The sequence below is a fragment of the Temnothorax longispinosus genome, chromosome 9, assembly GCF_030848805.1.
Source record: "Temnothorax longispinosus isolate EJ_2023e chromosome 9, Tlon_JGU_v1, whole genome shotgun sequence".
Taxonomy (NCBI): domain Eukaryota; kingdom Metazoa; phylum Arthropoda; class Insecta; order Hymenoptera; family Formicidae; genus Temnothorax; species Temnothorax longispinosus.
The window spans coordinates 16,165,673-16,183,611 of record NC_092366.1 but is presented as its reverse complement, the minus strand read 5'-3'; the positions used below and the strand labels follow the sequence as shown (position 1 = coordinate 16,183,611).

Sequence of the window (17,939 nt, the reverse complement as noted above, 5' to 3'; positions counted from 1 at the left end):
GAGTATTAAACACATCAGAATCTATTATCTCTTTTCGAATCGTCATACATCGAGTATCGCGCACATTCGGCTAATTACGCGCATTAGCCGGCCGCTATAAAGGACGGCGGGCGATACGTTAAATCCTCCTTGAATCCTTTAATATAGCCATCCTGCGCCGATGCTGTTAAACACGGAGCTGACGAGGCTTACGCCGCGGCAAGTTGCTTCTCCCGGCGATACGCGGATAATAATAATAAGTGCCGTCCGGCAGAGTTCCGGCTCTGCGCTGGAAATGATTTTTCATCGCTACTCTCGAATTCTCTCTTTATTCCCTCCGTAATCCGAGTCTCGCGTACGTCACACACACGTCTACGTCGTGACGCGAGCTTCGCCGCTCTCTTCGTTTCACTCCTCTCTCTCTCTCTCTCTCTCTCTCTCTCTCTCTCCTCTCTTTCCGTCTCCCCCTATCTACTATCTTCGCCGCTCCCCCTTTTTCCCCTTTTTTCTACGAGGAAAGAGAAACGGCGGGTAGAAGCGGACGGACGAGGGCCAGGGGATGGTGGACGAGGAAGAGGAGTTGCAAAAAAAATAAGCGGTAACATGACATCTGTTCTTTCGCTCATTCGTTCGGCCGGCTTGCGCGCCGCGAGTCGCGATCGCGAAAAGCGATTATTTCATACAGTTAGCCAGACGGATTGTGCATTATGCAGAAATGCGAAACCGGCGCGCTAGAGATTCATCCGAAGAGAAAGAGAGAGAGGAAAGGTAGAGAAGAGAGAGAGACGCGGGGGGGAGGACGTGGAGAAATTCCGAATGACCAGCGTGCACGCGCGCTGCTCGCGCGCGCAAAACTGCCGGACACGCATCGTCGCATGCGAAACGATGGGAAGCACGAGAATGTCTCGCGTGAAAAATGCACCGCGCCTCGTGCGTCGAACCGACCGGGTATTCTCGTATGGAGAAGCGCGGCGTATGACGTATACAGCATAGCTATCGGCTCTAGTGTTACAACTTCTCAGAGGGTGAGAGAGAGTATGCGTTTCAACTAGTCTCGGATATAGACAGTTATAAATGGTAAGTTATAATGAGATTTTATACGTGAAAGTAAACGTCTTCGCGGGCGACTTACATAGCGAGAATAAACTATCCCGGATATTTTTTTTACAAGACTTTTATGATACCAACGAATCGAGCATTTATGTAACCGCTGAATGAAGAATCAATTTATAGGGTAAACCGAACGATGCTTTTCCTCCACGTACGCGTTATAATGTTACCTTTTTAAGATATGTCTGTCATTATACGAAGCAATAAAGATTAATTAAACGGTCGAGTAGAAATAAATTGGATTCGCGGATGTGAGACGAAAAAACTCATCGCGCCTGCGAAGAGACCAATTTCTCGCACACGTCCCTTGGTATGTAAAATTCACGACGAGATTCCGGATTTGTCTGCGAGGACGCAGGCCGGTGTGAGTAATCGACGTTCGATCGAAAACGAATGGGAAAGAATTTGGTCGGTTAGTCTGCAGCGCAACGGCGGATGCTCGAACAAATCCGGTAAAAATTAGGCTGCGTAACTGAGAGAGGGGAAATGCATTAGCCGGCGTTTTGAATCATTTAGAATCGCGCCAGAGCTCACGTAGGAATGCGGACGTATTAAAGCAAACGCGAATCTTTCCGCGATACGGATATCATATGAATGCCGGCAGAAGTTTTCAGATAATTCTTAAACGGTCGAAATACATCTTTTTTATGACGGTAACATTGTATCGCCGTGAAACAAATTCTCTCGCGAGATGAACGCAATTGTAAACAAAATGTTAACATCATATCGCGACCATGTATTTAAAATATTATTAATTATGCTAATGAATATGCAGAGAGGAGGCTAAGTAGGATCCTAGAAATGTTCATTTAATATGTGGGAACGCATTTCCTAATTGTACTTTTGTGTATATATTTAAAAAATAGACATGAGAATTTAAATTATATCTTGCCAGAGTAAATCACATATGTGTGGGTACTCTCGTCACGATAATACTTAAACGAAAACTATAATTATTGTGCCTGTCATTATGAAAAGCGTTCCAAGAGGATAGCGTCATTAGACCCTAACGGTACTTCGCTGTAGGGTGTGTTCAACGGGAGCCTCGCGTGGCAGCCACGTGTCAAACGGTCCAATTTGCCGGGCGGCAGTTATGTTCCCCAATTAAAAAGGTAACTGTTTTCGTTTCTTCTTCTCCTCAACACAATTAGGACAGTTGCAGTTTTCGGATCTGGAAAGGTGGATCCCAGGTTTTTCGTTCGCGCGTTCAATTTTGACAGTCGAGAAATCGAGGTTTTCATCCTCGAGAAATTGGTTTTTTTCTCGCGTCCGTTTTCTTTTTATTTTTTTTTTGTACGCAACAGACTGTGGACGCCTTAGTGGGAGCTGTCAGCCGAGAGTAGACTAATTATTCCGAGTTCTACATTAACAATGGTCGAACGTTAATTGGTAACGGTCTGGCTACGCGTTAATATAAACGATGTTACAAATTTTTTGCACGTTTCTTACACGTTTTGGTTTCGCGAAGGTAATTCCGCAAATTGAATTTGTTAATTGAATATACGTGTTCTCCTTTTCGTAATTATAGTATTACATTACGTTGCATCGCCGAAGATTTCTTTTCTCATGGACCTACGTATCCCGAACGCTCTTAAGGATCATTTTGTGAGAGAACAATTTAATGGGATTTCGCGTATTTCCCGTCCGCTCTTCCGTTCGGTTGTTGCTTTCTACCGCCGCTGCAATTACTGAAAATTGCATTCGCGTTGAATTATATCGAAAAAGAGAGAGAATTCAGGGCTAATCGAGTTATATGATGAAAACCACTGGCGGTCAGCTAGCTTATCGTCGGGGTTTGCATTCTGCATCCGCGAAGCCAGGGTAGCCCGCGGAAGGGCTGAAATAAATCGCGATGGTACATTCGCGCTAACTTCGCGGCCGTATACTCCGTATTTTATATCCTTGCGCTGCGCCGCGCGCCGTTCGAAAATTCGACTAAATAAAAATACAGCCGTACTCGGCCAATATATTTCTCTGTTCGATCCGTGGTTGCAACGTGTTGCGCATTAATTGAATTACCGTAAGTATTTTTTGACATCAATGGAACATGTACAAAACGATACTTTATCGTCGCAGTAAATACACCGTGCAATATAGTCTCGTGTCGCGAAATGCAATAAATCAGGATGCTCTGTGCTCTTTCATTATTTACAATTTAACTCCTTCAAGGTATGTCACACACCGTGTACCTGCGTAGGATTTATTTCAATTTTCTGAGAATCTCACAGTACTTACTCAATTTTTGCGCCGAACAAACTTCTGCTCCAGACGATTGTAATAGGAGGACACTTTTTCACTGACATGGTGAGTGATTAGAGAGACGGATTTACGATGACGATACATAGTCAACGCCGCCTTCCCGCACGACGAATTCGCGTCGACCGGCTCGATCGATATCGATTGTACTCGGTACGAAAACAAACGCGTGTCGCGAGGCCGGAAGTTAGCTTGCAGCTACTAAAGCTCCGTACAAAAGTTTATGAGTTGTATACAGGATGGGGTTGAGTGGGTGGCGGTCGGAAGGGCGGCAAAAGGGGGTAGTTGGGCAATGTGGTGGTTCACGGTGAGCGGTGGGAGGGATTGAAATGGTGGACTCAGGAGAGTGAGACAGGCGGCGGGGGGGGGGGTGAGGAGGATAGGGCAGCGGCAGCAGCATTCGAGGAGGAAGATAGGCGCGGGCGAGCTTTGATGTACGAGCTTACGCCGCGGAAAGAGAAAAAGAGGGCGAGCGCGAGAGAGGAAGAGACAAAATTTTCGCCGGCAAAGGGATGAAATACGATTTTATTTGCCGCTGGGGCGCGCAGCCGTTCTCGATGGGGTTGGCAGTCCAACTGTCCGATCCGGTGCCGTCCAGCACCGCTGGTCCGGTATAATGAATAAACTTGCGCGACTTGCCGCCGAGAGAAAGATCGACCGTGCGCATGCTAAAAGAAGCCCGTAATTATTCCTGCACGTAGACCCGGCATGTCTGTTCCGATCAATCACCCGACGATACCACGACACACCGAGGACACAGATAGATCAAATTTTACCAAATAATTCGTAACGAAACATTCTCTTGACGTAGCGATATATATCATATCCTCCTCCGTCATTTACATGAATTATATATTTTCTTTGCTTCATTTTTTAAACAGTATCTATAGTTTAATGTTGTAAAATGTATATATCTGTATGTAACGTTATTAAGTTGCGTTACATGAACAATCTCAGACAATCATTACTACATATGTATCTAGTTTTGTTATGATTTGTCTAAATTTGATATCCAAACTTTGACAACTAACGTTACACACAACGGAAATAAAAGTATTGAAATTGATTTGCGCGCTACCATATCTCCGACGAATTTTCGATGAAATAACGACATTAAAAATGCAACCGGCAGCCGAGCCGTGTCCATTTCCGGGCGACACATCCCCAGTGATCACGCGTCTTCCGCCGTTGCGAGCTGGCGACGCCGTTGGCGTTGCACCGACTCGCGATGTAATTCGGCGGCTCGGCCGTCACTTTACGAGGAAATTTGCATTAGCCCAGGACCCTTTTGAAATAAAAGGCCAACGAAAAAAGGTGGAAAGGGTGAAATAGCGGAAGGGATGGCGGCGAGGGGAAAGAGGAAGAGAGAAAAATGGAGCGAGAGTGCCGGATGCGAGCGGAAAGAAGATAGAAATGCGCGTATGTGCAACGAAAGGTGCTCGTCTAACTCGAGCGCATGCGCTTCCACTATGCATCCAACCCCCTCGCTTCAACACCCCCTCTCGCACCCTCTCTCTCTCTCTCTCTCTCTCTCTCTTTCTCTCTTTCTCTCTCTCACTTTTTCCCTCTTTCGCCGTCCCTCTGTATCTCCCACATGTAAGCGCCGCGGCGCCGGCGAGATTTATCTGGCGATGCGAGAACGCGAAACGCGGGATCTGCATGCGTGCAGGTGCATGTGAGATGCACGTACGCGTCCGCGTGTGCGTGCGCGAGAACTCCGCGGGAAGCCGGAGAGAGGCTCGGATGTCCAGTCCGTATTGGAGAGAAAGAGAAAGGGAGGAAGAGAAAGAGAGGGAGGCGGCAGGGTCAGATAGGCCGAAGGAAGGGAGACGGAGAAACGCAGGATGGAAAAGCGTGCGAGAAGGACGGCTTCCAGTCCGCGTTTCTCTCGAAACCGTGGAATGGCGAGTTGGACGAGGAACGAAAAGGACGAGAGAGTCGCAGGAGGTGGAGGAGGTAGGTGGAGGAGAACGATAACGGAGAGGAGAAGGCGGAGGGGAACAGGGGGGGAGAGAATGAGATATGCTGATAGAGAGGTCCGAGCGCGGCGGAGAACGGCGGAAAGAGTGGAACGGACGCGAAAAAACGGGGTAGAGACGGGGGAGGGAGAAAAAGTGCACGTGTGTGGAAGAGAAAAAGAGCGAGGAAAAATTAGAGGGAGAGGAAAAGGGAACGAGAGAGAATACTCGTTCCCGGAGTGGGGGATCGCGCGAGAGGTACGAGGGGTGGTGCAAAGGTGACGGCGAAGCAGGCGGCAGTGCGTCGGACGGAGAGAGCCAGAGGCTGACCAAAAAAAAGGACGGCCGCTTCAATTCATTGATCGCCCAGCGGTCCAAGCGGCGACGCGCGGGGTAGAATAAAAAAAAAAGCGCCGGGTACGACGGGGAAGGAGGGTCAGGCAACGGGTCGTCGGAGGTGGTGAACGGGGGCAGGGGGCGTTGCGAAAAATCTCCGCGCAAAAAGTGCGCACGAGATGAAGCGAAACAGGCGAGGAAGGCTGGGCCGGGTTCGGGGGTGGCGAGGAATTTACGAACGACGGGGAAATCGCCGGAGACGACCCAACCCGGCTCTCTTTTTTTAAGACCGTCGGGCTATAGGTGTCTATCACTTCTTTTTTTCTCTCATCAGCGATGTAGCGCGCGGACGTGCGACGCAAGAATTTCATGCGCGACGTAGGGAGCGAGTAGCCCGGCGAGCCGAGCGAGCTCCCGCGCCTCCGAGCGTATCTCCTCGGGGTTGCAGAGACGACGTGTACATTTTTCAGGATATTGGCAATATTTTACGCGACGTCGCACGCCCCTGCACGGACTGTGCAAATAGACATAAATATGGCTTACGCGTGATTGAGAGAGAATCCGCGCGTTGAAGTAACTGACGGTTAAAAATTACGTTTTTATCGTGCTTAAATTTTTGCACGACAATTCTTCGCGCTATTGCATTAATATATATACACGCGCTTCCTATTTGGCTCGCGTCAATATTCATTTTGAGGTAACATGTACGACGAATTTGGGCAACCATGCAATTCTCCAGACGGATATTAGGTAATTTCTCAAGAGCTCGCACAATAATCCTGTTTTCGTCGAAGGAACTTGATCAAGAGGAAAGCAGATGATTCAGAGATACACCTGGCAAGACTTCGGATTGAAAGAAAAACCCTACTACGATCGAAAATATAATGTCTTGAAAACAGCTCGAACACGACGGTATCCTATTTTTCTTCCACTCGAGCAGCCGCTCCTTGCGCTTTCCAGAAACATCTGTATTTCGGGAGACCCTTTTTCGCATTTCGGAGACAGATGCAAATCGGAAAGGGTTTCTCCTGGATGCGAGAGATCGGAAGGAGTCGCGTCTTTGCGCGGCCGCACCCTTTCCCCGAATTCCTTTCATTCTACGGCTTTCCTATGTACGATGCATCTGTCTCGCCCACAATATCTCGACGATTTCGCTTCCAAATTTAGCCCGTGATTCGATATGGTCATTGTGCTTTTGCATTTGTCGAAAACGCATCTTGCGGGATCGAACGTGAAAGAACATTTGCGAGGGCTTAAAAGAAACGCTGCGTGTTGCAAGATGAATATATAAGCGCGAAGCTCGCAGTATAATACGACACAATGATAAATTGTATTATTCGCGTCGCGGATCTTTTTTTTCCTTCTCCTCACTCTTCCTCCTACTTCTCACTACGTATATAGCGTTTAGGCGGTTTAAGTGTACTAGAAATTAAGATGAGATAAGCGACGACGGAAAGTCCGGTCGTCGAGTGGCTTTTAAACCAGCTCCTGTTCCCCTTCGTTACAATTAATTGTTTCCTTCCTCTATTCTTAGCTCACAAAATCGAGTAGGTACTACAATACAAGTTATATTGTGCATTTTTTTTTCTTATTAATACGTTAACTCTCGCACAATGCCCATATAACATATAACTTTAGTTTTTTAAGCTGCAGTTAATTACGTACATTTTTATTTATCTCGGTATCGATAAAGCAAAGAGGTAATCTTGTTTAGAAAACTATTTTTCTTTATAATCCTAAATCCTTTATAACCGCATACTGTTTTCAAAAAATATAATCTACTTCAAAAATTGATTTGAGAGTGCAATTAATACCAAAATTGTTATTACAAAAAGCAACTATATCAAAAACATTGCCGAGTAAAATTTGGCTGATATTAAACGGTGAGAACGATTATTCGCAAGGAGAAATTATGAGTCGAGACAGATACAAGAAAATTAGTAGCAACGCGACATGGAGTGTTCGACTATCCAGCTAAGGGTTGCAAGAGAATTATCAAGTTAATAGTAGCTTAGTATTTTTTAGCACACACACGCAACTCTAGTTTCTGTTTTAACAAAATCAATTTAAGGCTTGCCTGTGTAAATTAAATATCACGTTAGACAAATGTTTACTTTCCACAAAAACGCGCCTCCATTGATTACCTCTTCCAATTTCGATAGATCTCGCAACCTCGTCTAGCAAGTTCGTTGACGCATAAGAAACAAAGAAACCTGCTTTCGTTAAAAAGTAAGTAAAAACGTTCTCTATTGGGCACGTAAAATAAAAAAAAGAAAAAATCCGGGAAAAGATACTGGCGGCCAGGCTTTCAGCGGAGCGTGTACTTGGGAGATTAGTGCGCTTTACTGCGCGATGCTTTTTTTCTCTCTTTTCCTTTTCCACTTTTCTCTTGAGGAGAGAAGCGTGTGGTAGCCGGTGAGTTGCTTTGAGGATGGACACTCGCATACATTTATGTCTCTTCTCTTGAGCGAAAGAGCGAGGACGGGAGAAACATGTCAGAGATAGTGAGTCTTCGCGAGAAGAAGAACCAGAGGACTTCCAATGAAATTGTGAAACATTCTTGCGCACACAACATTGCAAGGTTTTACATGGCCGTTACTATGCGTGTCTCACATTTATATTCTTATATACCATTTTATGTTTCATTTCTATCACAATTATCTTCAAATAATTATATTAAAAATTAAAATACAAATAGATCTGCTATTGGTCATTCGAGTCAACGCAAATAAACCGGTAATAAAATACGTATTTTCTAAACGTGGAAAGAAATTATTTTCCGCAGTTCGTACGAAAGGAAAATTCGATATAATATGAGTCGCAAGAGTGGCCCCTGTAATTTGCACCGCAGTTGCGGTGCCGCATAGACGGACGCGCACGCGATCACGAGCGATAAATCTTCGATTTTCGACGCGGGGTCTCTCACCTTGGGTGATCGTAAGTCCCGAGAAACACAGGAGGGACGAGGAAGACCCCTACGTCACCGCACGCGGCAGCTGCCGGTACGTCATACTTTTTCTTTGTCTCAAAGAACCCTCCTCTTCAGTCGGTGCTCTTTGGGGTACGTACGGGGGCCACGCGCCCGTGGCAGATGTTCCGTGACGCATGCCCCTTTGCTTCTGCATATTACGTACTTATACTTGGAATTCGCACGTACAAGGCGCATAACACGCGACCGATTCCCAATGTGCACGCGCGTGATCCTCAACGACGAACCCAAAAACCGTGGGGCGACAAATGTTCTATGGAATGACCGACGGACAATACGGCGGAGGGGGGTTGCATCTAAATTTCATAACAACACCCTCCACAATCTTTGGAGCTCTCGAATCAAAGTTGTAATTTAGGCGAAATAAAGTGGAATTCTTAAACGATGTAAGGGCTCTGTTTCAAGAGGGAGAATTTATAATAATAAAAAAAAACACTAAAATTTTTCAAAAATCAATTTTCTGAAAAGTAATTTAGTTTAATGGTTATTGATTTCTATGTTTCTATTATTTAAATAATGTACACTTAATACTAAATAAAACAATTCGATTATCGGAGTAACGAGATAAATTTAGAAAACCCGCCCAAACTTTCGATACGTGATAAATTTCAAAACAAGCTGAACTAATTTTCATATTCCATTTCTTCAAATTTATAATTATTCTTGGTAGCGATAGAAGAAACATCCGTATATATCTACATATATGTGTAACGCCATGCAAACATATATATCTTTAGAAAACGCCCCGTGCGATAACACAGCGAGTCTCGTGATAAAGAACAATATAATGGTCTTGTTAAAGATACGCCTACTACGGATAAAAGTGAGTCGCAACGCGCAGTGATCGAGCGAAACGGTACTGAGAGAGAGAATTCAGCATTTCAATCAAATCTCCAATTATTTTAGCGAACGCGAATAATTTTAATACTTTCATACATAGTTTCAAGTCTTCTAAAAAATCGTATACAGTGTCCCACTAATGTATCATTAAGAGCTAAGATTTAATTATAAAAGTCATAAATTACATTCTCTCGTTTTTTACAACAGCTAAATGTTTCTCTCTAAATATTCTAGATAGGAAATTTCACAGTTTTCACAGGCATTTCATGTCACATTATTAATCGTACAATCATATATTGTAATAGACTATTTTCGGCCACAATTAGGACACATTTTGATGCATATTCAGTAAAGAGAAAGGGGGCACGATGCATAGGAGATGGACGCTTCTTGGCTCAACACACGTCGTCACACCTGACGTCACATACTCGTTAGGGGGCAGATGGCCCCCCTCTCAAGCGTGACGTTGAGCTCACGGGGTACCTGGTGGCGTCTATCTATGGGGCCTTCCCCTTACTCTTTGCTTCTTTCTCTTTCTCCCTCGCTCTCTTCGGCATCCCATAAGGTGAGGCAAAATAAAATAAAACTCCCGCGAAAGGGAGTTCCCTTCTCCTCGCGCACACACGCGCAGCTGCTCAGGTAGCACGAGCTACTTCCACATTAGAGGACGGAACTGCCATGGGGTGCCCCACTGGTGCCCCATAGAAATTCCGTCTAGCCAGACGCTCGCGCTCCCTCGGCGCGCACGCCATCGAAGGGGGAGCGAGGAGGAAAAAAGAAAGAGGTTATCAAGGTGACGGAGCTGCGATCGATTTGTAGAGGTATTAGTATACGGAAACGATTCGCGCGTGAACATGTATGCAGGGAGCGCGATCCCCGCACGGAGGGGAACATTACTTCCGAATGCCACTATGTACGCGCATTTATCACGCATCGGAAGACATATACACGCGCGTAATTATCTCTAAAGCGAAAAGAGAATATGTTTCCTATTATATTTTAGAAAAATATGTGAATATATGTGAAATGTCATGTATAAATTTTGTGTACTTCAAATCACGTTATTCCTTGTCATAGTTTTGATGGATGAACTCTTCTATCGCTATTGAAACAAGTTTACTGTTGCTTTTTAATTACAAGGCTACTTAAATAAAAGATAGAAATCTATTCTTTTTTTAATTTTTTAATTATCGAGGTTTTCCCAAATATCCTTTTAAAAATCTTTTTCTATCGATTAAGCTTTTTCATTCGTCTCAAAAATCCTTTCACGGGAAATAACGATTTCCGATATACGCTCCGCACGTAAAATGTATTAAGCTATTGACATAAATATAATTTAATCTTTATAGATTTTGTATGAGCTGATTCCCTGCACAATATATCGATAGACGAGTAATTGGTGCAGGCGGAATGATCAATGCGCCATCGACGTGTCGACAAAGATTTCCGGACAATCATAGGCGGGCATCATTGTGCACACTGATTTGACCTAAAGCTATACCGAGCTGTCTTGTTAGTGTGACAAAAAGTGGCCGTAGAAATAGCCAAAGAAATTTTTCTTTCCCCGTGCCCTCCCAACCGGCCATCTTTGCGAGCTGTGAAGGGCCAACGGTAGCCTAATTGCGGCGAGAAAGCACGCAGCGGAAGAAAGATTTACAAGGTGGCAAACGAGCGTGGCCATCTCGCATTGTACGATGTATTTCTGCGCAAAGTGATCCTGCCTCTCAAAACGATCTCTAAACGCCCAATAACGAGGTCTCGATCGAGCGGGCCTTTTCACGCCTCGGTTAAAAGAGAAGGCAAGAGGCCGGGCAGAGGCGATTTCTGTGTCGCCGCTCGTAAATCTCACTAATTCTCAGCACGAGACATCCGGTCCGGTCTGCCGGCAAGGCGTAGCGGGGGCGTTTCGTGTGGTAAACATAATGTCGAGCCTGTAAAACCTGTCCCCGTCCCTTTTACACGTATATAGCATCCCTTCTTTCGCGTCTCTTCGTAGCGCGTGCCAGCTTGTGGCTCGGCAAAGCGCAGCTTTTCCACCGACACCACCTGGGGATATCTTTCCTTCTTCGCAGCCTCTTCCTTTTCGGGAATTACGCGCGTCCCACTTTCATTATGTATGCCGTGATGCTTGTGCCACCCTCGTTGCATCAATCGTTAAAATCAATTCTTACGCACGTAAAAAATCCTCGCGATTATTTAACATTAAAACGACTGAAAAGTAACTAATATTTATTATTTTATATAATTGACTAAGAAATAATTCCTCATCGCTATGTACACATATATAAAATAAATTGAGAATTAATTAGCGAAAAACATGTTCTCTTTTTTGCCGCGATTCGTGTTATTAATATCAATTAAAAGTGCATTTGGCAAAATTAATTTTCGCAAAAATTTTCAATGACAAAAACAAAAATACTAAAACGATCAAAGTAAATGGTTTCCTCATTTACGTGTTGAAAATTTCACTTTCCGCGGCAACATAAAAATACTTTATGGCAAATGTATCGGCAAGAGCAGAATTTGCGCATCATCTCAGAGCACACCAACGCACAGCATTATCCCTTGGCGTATCGCTATCCACCCACTCGAGTCGCCGCTCGTGCGCGCTTAAATCTCTCGGCACGAGGTACAATGAAAGAGGAAAAAAAAACTAGACGAACGAAAGTATTAGGGAGCGATCAAAAAACGTAACTGTTGTCGGTACCTGCGCTACCCCTGGCCGTCGTTAAGTGCGGAATTCTGTTCGCGGCAGATTGGTCGATCCTCTCAACGGTATCCGGCACCAATTTTGAGGCTCTCGTCTATAACGGAAGATTAAAAGTACTAATAACGAACGCGCGAGCGGGGAGAGAGAATCGTTCACGGGCTGCGAACTACCGCTACACATCGTCTTTCGCCGCATGACGCACAATGACTTCCGAAACATATGTCGAACGACGTTCTTCCTTCGTTCTCCCGACGCCGACCCGCATCGAGATGCGTTATTAACGTGCGTGAGCGAGGGTGGCATGGGGGCGGGAGCGAGAGAGTTTTGTCGGTCGAGCGACCGCTTCTGAAGAAAGAGGGAAAAAACGCCGGGAACGAGGGGCGCGCGCAGGAGGGGGTGAGAAAATCCATTTTCACGTTTTAGACCGCCATCGGTTTATAAGACACGTGGGTGGATAGAAGGCGGATAGAAGGCGCATAAGTGGGGGGAATCGGAGCCATCTGGTACCAAGTTGCGGCCTACTACGTTCGAAGGTATGCTCCGCGCCGTGAGGGTCCTTTAAATCCACCAGAGACACGCACCTTGAGACCTGTCCCGGCCAAGGACCCTCGATCGCCTGGCCCTTTAAACATCGACACCGAAAGCGAAGACACCGTGGCGCCCTTGCGTCCCTCCTCCTGCCTTCCGCCGTCGACGACCTCGAGGGTAACCGTCGGATGAATAGTATGGCTCTTTTCATTTCCGACTACACTCGCGTGTATTCTTTCATTCAGTCGGCCTCAATTAAGCTCAAGCTGGACGATCGCGTTTTCAATTTGTATCACGCTCAATAGCGTCAATGCTACTCTATCTAGAGAAGGCTCGCGTACCTGTGAGACGCAAGTATGCCATTCTACGTCACAGAGATTGAGCGATATAATAAATTATATCTACCTAACTTGTATAATATTGTAAAATAAATATAAGCATTTAATCCTATGATAATCCTATGCGGCTTAATACATGCATTCTCAGAAATAATCAATGCGGTCATAGCACACATGTGAACGGTATTCGTGCGGAGCATTCGTGCTGTTTGCGTGGAAGATCAGGGTAGTGTTGACAGTCGACCGACAAAGCCAAATTAATTTGCAAATCGCTGTCCAAGCGAATCGGGGAGCATTTCGCCTACTATGATCGCGGGGAAACGATCATATATCGGACGAAGATGGACAAGTAACGAGAAGAAGATGCATTGTCGTCGAATATCAGAAAAGAAATTAGAAAGACCGTATAGTCGTAGATGCTGTTATCTTTAACTCAGTGACTCGTAACTCTCGTTATACTTGCACTTCTTCTCCCTTCCTTTTGTTTTCTTACACAGCGATTCGAAGAGTGCATCGGTGGAGCCTTCGTTGTCAATCGTTCATAGTACGCCGCTGTCATGCGAACGCAGCGTCGTGGGGCACGCGCAGTGGGTCGATCCGTGGGGACGAGCTGACAGTGAGTCTCTTATTAGGGAAGGAGTCAGCAAGCATGATTATGTACCTTAGAGCGTCTCCGTCTCTCCCTTCATTCCCCCCTTCCTCCCTCCTACGCCGCATTCGACATCTTTCTTTCTCCGTCGACTCGACGCCCGGCGTCATCCTTGACGTCGCACGACGACGAAGCAGCCGCCACGACGCGGAGCTGCATTGTCAACCCTCAACTTGACGTTCATATATGCATGCATTGGCGTAGAACGACGAGAAATTGTCGACGAGCGCGATTGCAATAGGCGATCACCGGTTCTCGCTTCGTTTCGCGTGAGAAGTAAGTTTCCCGAAACGAGGTTCTCTATCTCTCGTGAATTAAGTTAATATCGATAGTATATATACTTACGTTGTACGTTGCCGTGGCGGTGCGAAAGGTGCCGTCCCCTGAAACAAAAAGAGCAATTAGTCAATTATATCACCGAATATCTCAAAATATAACTACGTGTATCTTATTATTATAATAATTTATTGTATATCGCTTGTACATCGTTGAACTGCAACTCAAATTGCGTTATTGTTTTATCTTTAATAAACAGCTGATTCACTCGGCAAATTTCAGTCTTTAAAAAGAAAAAAATTTTTTGTGTTTTCACTTTTGTCTATTTTAATTATCTCTCATGGTTTTTGTCGTTATTCATACAGTTCTCGCGGCTAAAGTATTTTTATGGAAGAAGCTGTTATATATGCTAAAAAACTTTCAGAGACCATAACGAAACATTAACAAATTTGTAAAAGTGAAATTGCAGAGAACTAAGCCGTACTCCTCGAAATTTGCATATCTACCTCGCCAATGCCGCCCAAGGCGATATTGTCGTCACAATGAAACCCTCTCCAAAGCTCGCCACCATCCCCAACACAGTCGCACGGACTGTGCAACGCGCGCGTGTCGGCGACGAGCTTTTGCCTCGCGTCACACGTGCCAAAGTTCACGAATTTCGATCGCGCATAAATATCGAGGCGATATAAATATAGCGCGCTGCGTTCTCTACCGAGAATCCTCGCAATATACTCCACAGCCAAAAATAAAGGCATTCCCCTGCGCAACGGGTTATTTAATCGAAAACACGTAAAACAGAAACTGAAAAAGTATCCCATCATGTATTTACATTAATAATAAACTTGCAATCTAAATCTCTTTGTAACCTTGATTTCTATTTGCTAATTTTTATAATGAGATACCTAACTTGTGTAATAAAATATCTGCATGAAAGAAATTAGCTTGCGACGTGCCACAAATTCAATAACTTGACTTCATTATTCGGAACTCTAAGTACGACCAACCTATACTTCCACTGCATTGTTTCAACTGGAATGCACGGGGAAGGATGTCGAGGAAGTAGAAGTCAGCAGGAGGACCGAGACAACCAAGGAGGATCGTAGGTGTGAGGCACTGTTCGACGCCAGTATCTGAGACAGTTTCGGCCGGCAAGATTTAACAAATAGGTAAAGTTTCGCTCGCGAGGATGCCGGAGTTTGCGGATTCTCCGGCGTAACCTCGACATCCTCTCTCCTCTTTGTTCTCAAGTTTATGATGTATTAGCTGTTCCCCGTTGTATCCCTATCCTCTCTCTTTCTCGTTCTTTCCCTATCCATCTTCCAACGTTCCTTTCCTACACACCGTCAACTACGTCTACTCTCTAGAGTTAGCCAATTTATGCAGCTCCGGGATTTAAGTTACAAAGTGTATTTAACTAGCAATATTAGAAGGACTTCGTAGCTAAATCTCTTTTTGAAATAATAAAACCGTATCATTAAAAGAGAACAAACAAATTTAACGATTTGATTTTAGAGAATTTGAAAAGACTTCCTAACACAACACGGTATCAGTTTGTAGTATCTCACAAGGCAGTCACAAGGACAATATTTTCGTCATCGAGCGGTCCGTATTTCGGGGAGCGATGAAAATTTTTGGCTGTCTTGTGCCGTGACACGCAGACGCCACGGGATTGCCGTCCCCGGGATTAATAAACTTCGTCGCGTTTCGGCTTAGCCCGTGGCGTAACTCCGCGCGGAGAAAATCAATACCCGATACACATCCCAAAGGTCCGCTTATACTTGTCGCGCTATCTCGCTTTTATCTCGATCGTATCTCTCGCATATTGGCGTACGCCTAGCGTCTCTACACGTACATCACGCCACCGTCCACATGGACACGCGAACACGACGAGACACGCGTAACGCGCCCCGACGAACACACATATCGGCGCCGCCGCCCACACATCGTTTCCCACACCCTCCTCACGGACTCTTCGGGGGTGACAGATGGCTTTGTAGACAAAGAACTTAGCCGACTGGTTTTCGTGGACGTTGCGTAACCCGATAAAAGCAAACCCAAGTCGATCGTTTCGACATGGCAAAGTCGCCGCGCTCTCTCTTCCCCGCACTCTCTTCTCTACAACCGTGCCGTGCAGGGGGAGGGGGGAAAGGGGGCGGTACGATGGGATTGAAAATCAAATCTGAGTGTCTCGATGGAAATCTTTGTCCGGCCAAGATTACTCCTAGCTTCACGACTCAATCGCTCTCCTCGTTCCGTCCGTCACCCCTTTAATCATCAATCAGATATTCCCCTTGCGATGGGCTGGCGAACCATCGCGACTGAAGCGCACTTTAGTGCCGTTCTACGGTGATTAGACGATTAGGAGCGTCCTTTGCTGGAAGGCATATTACGTTCGTCGTGAGAGTGTAGAATTAGCCGCGCGGCATTGTGCGCGAAATGCTATTGACGCTCTTTGCGTGCCCGCGTTAAACTCTTTTCTCCATCGTATGGCACTGCGCATACACGACGACGCTGGCTACGCGTAATAGACTTAAAAATAGTTTCTAATGTGCCGCCGAGGGAAGTACGCACGCCGATACGAGCCGCACAGTTATGACGTACGACGCGCGTTGTTGGAAACAGATTTATAATTAGTTTCCTGTTGTTGTGACATCGCGTAAAGCGTACGTACGCGCTCGTTAGGTATAGAGCTAGCTTTGACGATTTAGCCTCCGATACGCTTGTTCGAGCATTGACACGATATTTCTGGATATGGATTATATATATTATACGCGTTATTCATTGTACAGATTGCTGCATCATTTGTTTCGCATGTTGTACGAATTACTATACGAAACACTTACTCGTTAAATTCGTAGGATAACACGGTCATTCGCTATTACACATCAGTTATTTGCTATTCTGAGTTTGTAAAGATTTCATTAATTTCTGCCAATATGCTTTGCATATGCTAATTTCTTTTTACTGAATTCAATATGTTTTTTTAAACAAATAATAGATTTATCAGCACTAAAAATTATGAAAATTGTAATCGATACTTGTAAACTTAGTTTGTGTTAAAAATGTGTTTTAATTATTTTCAGGTATAGTGCAGAGATGGAAAATATTTAGTATGTAGCCTTAATTTAAACAACCTAGATTTATTCCAAAATTGTTAGCTTAATCATAATACGACGCCCCTTAATAATAATACTGCTTATATAACATTGTAAATGGTCTTTTGTAATAAATATACTTTTTTCTTTTTTCGAAAATAATGACACTAAAGTTACCGAGCTTTTATCGATTTTATGCCACGAGAACTGACAAAGACTGGTTTCAATCAGGCGACGTCTCATCTCATACGATGAGATTAGTTTTTGGGTTCTCGTCTTACGTTCTGCGCGTGATTAAGACGCGAGCATGCGTGTGTGGTATACGCACACGCGCGTGCATCCGAAAAAGGGGCGTCGAATCGATGGGTGGCACAATAGGCACGTGGCAGAATCTAATCATCGCAGAAACCTCAGGGTGAGTCTGTGTTTTTTTTTTAAGTTTCCTATTCACCGTGTTAACTCTCTGGAAATTTATTAATTCGGATCAGCGTCAGATCGGTTCATTGTGTCGCGATTGTCCTTCTTTCGTATGCTTCAAGCGTCCAATAAAAAAAAAGATAAGTAGTAATCACGCTTTAAGTAAACACATTTCGCTTCAGAGAACAGAAAATATGGAATTATAGGTTTTACCTGACGTTTTCTTTCCTTTCTTAAATTAACCTGGTTTCAGTAAACTCCGCGATACGGAATGCTAATTAGTAAGATAAAAGCAATGTTACCCTCGTCGAGATGAAAATCCTGAGATAGAAACGACTCGGTGGAAATAAATCTGCCAATACGCCGCCGAAGTTTCCACGAATATAACTCTCTTACAATTAAACATGCATTACCCGGATGCCGCATACCAAATGCATCTCTGTTGCGCGTTGTGTCGC

General features: G+C 44.8%; 1 protein-coding gene across 1 annotated transcript in view; it reads right to left on the bottom strand.

Annotated features, from left to right (window-relative positions):
• The window catches only part of LOC139818544 (uncharacterized), a gene marked incomplete at its 5' end in the record, with an annotated part of 79,544 nt that overhangs the window by 29,401 nt on the left and 32,204 nt on the right, over window positions 1–17,939 (bottom strand). The window contains one exon of the mRNA XM_071787272.1: window positions 14,039–14,076. Coding sequence (XP_071643373.1) covers window positions 14,039–14,076 — 38 coding nt within the window. The remainder of the gene's footprint in view (window positions 1–14,038; window positions 14,077–17,939) is intronic.